The sequence below is a fragment of the Nestor notabilis genome, unplaced genomic scaffold (genome assembly GCF_000696875.1).
Source record: "Nestor notabilis isolate BGI_N333 unplaced genomic scaffold, ASM69687v1 scaffold4167, whole genome shotgun sequence".
Lineage (NCBI taxonomy): Eukaryota > Metazoa > Chordata > Aves > Psittaciformes > Psittacidae > Nestor > Nestor notabilis.
In genome coordinates, this window is record NW_009937667.1 from 49,196 (window position 1) to 56,374 (window position 7,179).

The following is a 7,179-nucleotide window of genomic DNA, read 5'->3' on the forward strand; positions in this document are numbered from 1 at the left end:
TGTGTCACCAGATGTCTATACGGGTTGAAGTCATTACCAACTTTGGGGATCTGAGTGCAAAAATGAACTGCTGGAACGGAGGAACTCGATTTTAGCTTGGTTAAGGCAGATGGAAGTACCACTACGCATCCTCTGCTGCCATCTTATGTCCATTGCATTTATTGTAGTGCATGATTAAGTTGCTTTTGGAGCATTTGAAAATGTAAATACAGTGGGTTTCTTCCTGATTTGCTTCGTCCTACAACATACACTAAGAAGCCAGAAGGGAAAAATAGAGACATAATCTGCAACTCGATTATATGCAGCTGAATTGAAATTTTAGTGGGGCTGTTTTCCCTGATTTTCAAGTTCCCACTGGAGCCTGCCACAGTTTAGCTCCTTTTTATCTTTTCACAAGCAGAAGAGGAGATACCTCTGAATAAATTCACAAGCCCTTCTGTGGACTCACTTTCAGCAGCCAAAGCACTGCTTTCTGAAACACAGCCTAAGATGATAGAGCGATTCCAAGACAGCAAAGTGGGTAGGCTGCATTTATCACTTTGCATCATCCTTCATGCCATCACCTCATATCAGCAGTGGCTACAGATACCATCATCAGCATCAGCTGGTGCAGTTATAGATTACTTTGAAAGCAGCCCAGTATGAGACCTTATGTTCTCTCTCACCTGTTTCAGCAAGTCGTGGTTTAAGCCCAGGACACAGCAATATTCAGCAAATGCTCTCTGTCCCTAGAATCCAAGCAGATGCACAAATGTCTCTTTTCTAAGGGAATCACACCATGCCTGCAGGTGCCCCCCTCATCCAGCCTATCACTAGCAGGCAATGGAAAATGGACTTCCCTTCTCTGTAGTCAGAACAAGGCCCTAACACCTCTTCTTGGTTATTTTCTGTGCAGAGGAGTTATTAGAGACCATGGGGCTTCACAGGTGAGTGACTCATTGCTGTTATTTGGAAGGGTGACTGGAAAGCAGCTACTAGAGAGGGGTTCATCTCAGTATAGGATCTGTATTTACACTCATTTTGAGCTTACCCAGTGTAAACAGCCCAACAAGGTGCCACTCTGCAGTGGTGTAAGGGTAGGATTGGCTGCACATTATTAGAAACCAGTTGGAGCTAAGGAGGAGGAGGACGGTTACGTTATCTCTGCTTCCAGATGGGATCCCAACCTACCCTGCACTTCTGTGTTGGCTTTATCAGAGCTTTGCATTTTTTTAAAAGGGCCTTTTTAAGCTCTTGACCAGGGAGTGCTCTCCACCTCATCCTGACACATAACTCCTCAGGAGAGAACTGCCTTGACGTCTCCAAGCCAGGGAGTTCTTCCTTTTTGCAAGAACAAGAATATCAGATACCTTGGAATTAAGAGAACTATCAAGGTGAAGGACACCAGGAGAGATGGAGTTGGTGCAGCCAGATGGATTGTCTGCTCACTTCTACCAGTAGACTGTCTGTTTGGATTGATTAATGACTCCTGAATTGATGTAAGAATCTGGTGAACGATCTTTAGTTGAAGAACTGGCACCAAGACCTGAGTGCAAATTATAAACTGCAGAATCTTCCAGTTCAAGAAGAAGAGAATGAAACACATGTAAATGACCTCTACTGGGTCAAAATATTCTTTATGGTATCTTGGGAGGACTCTAGGATGACAGCGCTGCTGGCTAGCCTTCTGTTGCTGATCTCCTCACAAATGCTGGTAAAAGGAATAAACATCGTTAACATTGTTCTTTATTTTAAATGCTAAAATTGCTTATCCCACTGAAATAAACTTTCCCCCCCCCCCCCCCCCTTTTTTTTTTTATTTGAAACATGTTCTTTAAGGAGCTTTGGGTTCTGTTTTAACTCTTTTGCTTTCAGTTGCTCTGTTCAATTTCTTACCTGTCCAAATTCCTTTTAACTACTTGGTTGGAAACTTCCTCTTGTTTGGAGCCAGGTGGTTTTCCAGAGTATGTTTATGAGTAGATCTCATGGAATTGTGGTCCTCTCCTTTTTTTCCAGCCAGTCTCAGCCAAGGCTCTGACAAAATGTGTTGTTGGATAGGATAGTGACAATATTGCTGTATTTCTTGTGATGCCTTTTAGCTTTCCCTCAGAGAAGTTATGGTATCATAGACAAACCAAATCCCTGTGTAGTTTATGGGCCGGTATAACTTCAGAGGCTAAGAAAGGTATCAATCTGGTTATGTATCCAGGATGATACTTGAGATGAAGTGAATTTCTACCTGTAGAATTCAACTATCAGCTCATTACAGTATTTGACCAGTCCACTAGGGGATCAAAGAGCAAAAAGAACAATGCCATAACTAATACCATTTCTTAGATCTTATTGCACAAGATTTTTATTAATTAGAAATGCTAGAAACAGTGTTATATATTAGAGGTTATTTTCCTGTTACAGCACCCAGTTGTGCAAATCCTTATTCATGCATTTAAAGTATGGCAAGTCAAGCTGGCCTCTCTCAGACAAACTGGATGAACAAAAGTTTTGGCCCACTGCTACTATACTGTCCTTTACTGTCACACCTCTCATGTCCAAGAGGTGTGACAAGACAGGAAGAAGAAATTCCCCTCTGAGAGTGTTCAGGTTGCATTGCCCCTAGCACTTTTGGGTTTGTTTTGGTTTTTTTTTTTCCTTATTCTTTCTCTCTTCAAAAGCACTTACTAATCATGAGCAGAATATTGAAATAACTGGACAGTGGGTCTGTCCTGCAGGCTTTATACCCTCACTTTCTGAAGGGCCAACTCTCCTTAAGTTTTTAATGCCACTGATCCACATGAAATAAGAACTCTGGCATCCTGGCTGGAATTTGCCTGAGGTGGGATTTGGACAATAACCTGAAGTTGCTCAGGATGGTTTTGTTGAAGATGCCTACTTGTTGTGCTTGCTTTGCCAGTAATGACGAAAAGGCAAGAAGAGGGTAGGGAAAAACTTGACTTGTATCCATAGAGATACACAAAACGCACGTGATGCTAATTGTTATTTGCTTTTACATTGCAGGCTGCATGCCAGCTCATGATGGATATGGCTCTGCATTCCTTTGATGACCAGTATCTAGGGTGCAGAGAGCAGGTGATGGAAGAACTGGAGAGAGGAGACTATTTCCAAAAGGAAATAGCTGCTAACAAGGACTATTTGAGTCTCTGGAAGAAGGCTCAAGAGGCTATGTCAAAGAGCCCTGTAGGTCTCCTGAGGGAGATGCATGAGAGCCATGCCATAGTCCTCATGGCTTACACCATGAACTCTTCCCTGCATTCGCAGCTGAACTGGGCCACATCTATAGGAGGAAGCTCACCAGAACACTACAGACACAACTTCAGTTTCAAATATCTTCACTTTTACCTGACAACTGCTATCCAGATAATGAAGCAACGGCAGAGCAGCAAGGAGAGCGCAGGGAAACGTAAGTGCTACCAGGTGCACAGAGGTGTAAAAGACTTGTATATCGAAGCCAAGGAAGGCAGCAAGGTGCGATTTGGCCGTTTCACCTCTACCTCCCGCCTCTGGAATGAAGCCCAGAAGTTTGGGAATGAAACTTTGTTCACCGTGACCACTTGCTTGGGAGCAGCTGTGCAAGGCTTTTCTTACTACGTATCTGAGAAGGAAGTCCTCATTCCCCCTTATGAGACGTTCCTTGTCAAAAGCTTCTCTCAGACAGAGCACGGTAACCGGTTGCATCTGCATTCTGTGGGGAACTACAGCAAGTACCACTGCCATCTCGTAGGAGGTATCATACATAGATGTTCATGCGGGGGGAAGCAGGACAGTCTGTTTCCAAGGACCCCAAGCAGCCCTCGCCGGCTGCACCTACACGGCTTCACACCCAACACCAAATCTGTAGCTGTGGTCGCTGTGGTCACCTCTGAAAGCCACATGACCCAGTTTTTACTTGTTTGCCGTGAAAACTGGGAGCCCCCCCCCAACTCACCTGATACACAGCAGGTTGCAGGGTTCTTTGCAGCTTCCATTTATCCCATCTGCCATTGCAAGGATGTCATAGGACACAAGCATTTGGGTCCCCAGCATTCCTATTGCAAAGGCAGATGAGATTTGCAGGCAGCTTGAATTCAGATGTTTATTCTGGTGGCTTCCAAGGCTGCTACGCTTCAGGCCTCGGGACTGTTCTGGGCTTTGGTCCACTAGTACTCAACTACTGTTGCTTTAGTGGTGTTTTCTCTCCTGTGACAACATGGATTTTTCTGTCCTGTGACAACGGGGAGGAAAGGTAGCCTTTGGCAAAGCACATACATAGTTTCCTGGCTATAGAGCTAACTCTATGCTGGAAGACCTCACTGGGTCTGTTCCATGTCCCTGTCATTTAATGAGTACACCACCAATACTCTTGCTTTTGTCTCTTTGGACAATAGTGTGTCAATGCAACGTTTGAGCACAAAATAATCATTCCAGAGTGAGAGTTTGTGCCTGGACCTAGGCCAAAATAGTAGGTTGACTTGAAAAACAGTTCTTCTGGGCAAAGGTTGGGTTAGCAAGTTCAGGAAGCTCTAGGCATCTAAGAAAGGTCTAAATGATTGCTCTCTTGACTTTCTTTCAGCTTCAAGAAACAAGAACAGTGGTTCCACTGTCCTCACCTCTGTCATTCTTCCTAGTGCAGTTGGAGTTTTCATGTGCTTGGCTCACAGTGACTGATTCTCCGGCTGCATCTAGATATATACACTTGAATAGTGGGCGAGAAGAACTACAGGCAATCAGACTCTGGAGTTCCTGTTGCTACAGAAGCTTCAACCCTCCCTTTGCTTTCAGTTGCAGCTCTCCAGCTGAGACTGGAACATTCAGCCTGGTTCATGAAAGCAGACATTCCTTGCACCCGTTCAGGTAGGAAGGCAGTTATCTATGGCCTTTCTGAAGAAGAGGTCAGTGGTACCCTTCACTGTATGTAGCTTTTCCCATAGGCATTCAGGAAAGACACACAGAGACTTTGGACTTTTTGCAGATCTCTTTGTGCCTTTATTTTTAGCGAGAAAGAGTCTGTCTGTAGGGTGCAAAAGGCACTTAAGGAAGTTTGATGTCTTCATGTTTTAGCAGATTAAATGGAGGAGTCTGAGGCTCAGCATCTTGTGTATCAGGTTTAGGTGTCTGTAATGGAAGAGGACAACATCTAATAATCTGAAACCTAGTAACATGTTCTGTGAAACTGAATTACTGCCCCTGAAATCCTGAGGCATGGTTGCCTAGGCAGCTAAAACAGATTCAATACAGAACTATTTTACCATTAACTTTTTTTCTATGTGTCATGTTACTTTCTTGTTGCTCTTAGTTTACCAGTGATTTGAAATAATAAGTTGTTAGAACTCGATGTTGACCACTAAATGCTCAAAGATACTAAGCTCAGATTTCAGAAATTAAAATATTAGAAACAGCTGCTACAGATGCCTCTTTTGTGAGTGTTCAGACATGCTCAAACTCTTCCCTATGTGAGAATTACAGGAATCAAGATGGATTTCTGACACATCAGCACATCTATAGCTCTTCTTGCTTCTCTTTTATAGCGTGGATGCAGGCTTCAACCATTTTCACGAAGATTTGGAATCTTTCACAAGGTGGCTTCAACACCCTGAAAGCCTCCTCTAAGTAGTCAGCTGCTATTTTCAGGCTTTTCTTTATGGATCTGTGTCCTTGAAGCATAGTCTGTAGTAAAGTAAGAAGTGAAGAGGAAGGCGATACAGAGCGAAGCCTGAGTGGTTGTGATGGTCCATCTGAGGAGGAGCTGCCTTCTGTAGTACTTGGTGTCTCATTTTCTTGCAGCATCTTCACAATATCAGCATAATCCATGAGAAGTTCTGATACTGGGAGGGATAAGGCAGGTGAACCCAGTAACTGATGAAGAGCAAACTCTACTGTGTCCGGGAAATTGTCATGCTTCAACATCACTGCAACGAGAACACCCATGATGCTTTCCACGATCTCTTTGTATTTCTCATAAAGTTCCTTTACTGCAGTGATCTTGTCCTGCAGGGAGGTGATGGGACCAGCAATCCTAGCATACAAACTTTGGCTGATGCTTTCATGTACATCTTTGTCTTTTGATTCTATGTTGGCTTGCATCTCTTTCAAAGCACTGACCAGGAACTGCAGATTATCTTTAATGCTGAAGTTTTCTTTTACTGACATGATAGGGAAGTTGGTGCCAAAATTTCCGTTGAGGAGTCGGAATATTCTGTTGATGGAAGAGGCATAGATGTACACTAGGTCATGCAGATTCTGGCAGGCCTTGACCAGCCTTTCTTTATCACTCATAAAACCAAGGCGGGCTAACATTTCTGGAGTGGGATCTGACTCTGAAAAACAGAGGAAATCCAGGAGACACAGGGAAATAAAATTAGATATATTGTTGCGACTTCAGTTTAGTTAGTCGAATTCCTTTAACTGTGTTCTTTTGACTGGTGATTTTCCTTAGCTATACTGTATGTAATATATATGTAATGATATGTACTATGTACTATAGCATATGTATACTATGGTATGCATGTATGCATACTATAAGTATGTAACTATATACACACTATACTATTTAGCTATATAAGTAATTGTTTAGCATGGGAAGCTAAAGGTTGCTGGAGCCTTGGGCCAAAAGCAGTTAACTCCGACCTAGATAAAGCTGAGCTTAATTTACAACCTGTGCTTAGTTATGTAAATGAAGACCATGAGACCACTGCAAATTGGAAGATAAAGGAGTTGCATCCATTAGCAAGGAGCAACAGAGAGATAAAAGACTTATGGATCACCTGGAGGTAATGAAAGAACCCAATGATGGACAAGGGGACCCCAGACTAAAATTCAGTACTGGGCCAAGAAGTGCGTTCAAGGTGCATAGACAGTAATGGTAGAAAACCCCAGGAATTTCTTTGTTCTGGGTCCCTGCTTGGGGGCATCCAGTTTTGAGCTGCTCCTATTCCTGTAACATTCCATTAGTAAATTATTTATCTAAGAATCAGAAGTCTGAGACTCTGCTTTGGGAAACCTAGAGCAGAGAATTTTCTTTAACAATATTTTCAGCTAGAATGTTACATTCCTGAGACCAGTACTGCAAATTATCAATCTACCTGACCCTCCCTCCCCCAAGATGTTAGAAGAAAACACAGAAACAGGTCTTTGTCAGCCGTTGCAGGGTCTTACCAAGCAGGCCAGCAAAATGTGGTGTAAACAGCAGCAAGTATTGTTGCTTTT

At 43.1% G+C, this 7,179-nt stretch overlaps 1 protein-coding gene across 1 annotated transcript; it reads left to right on the forward strand.

Moving 5' to 3' along the window:
* The first annotated feature begins 1,618 nt into the window (after positions 1-1,618).
* Positions 1,619-4,641, forward strand: ART4 (ADP-ribosyltransferase 4 (Dombrock blood group)). Its single transcript, XM_010018921.1, has 3 exons — positions 1,619-1,693; positions 2,995-3,721; positions 4,547-4,641. Exons 1-3 carry the CDS (start codon positions 1,619-1,621, stop codon positions 4,639-4,641), a joined length of 897 nt encoding a protein of 298 aa, XP_010017223.1.
* Positions 4,642-7,179: the final 2,538 nt, after the last annotated feature.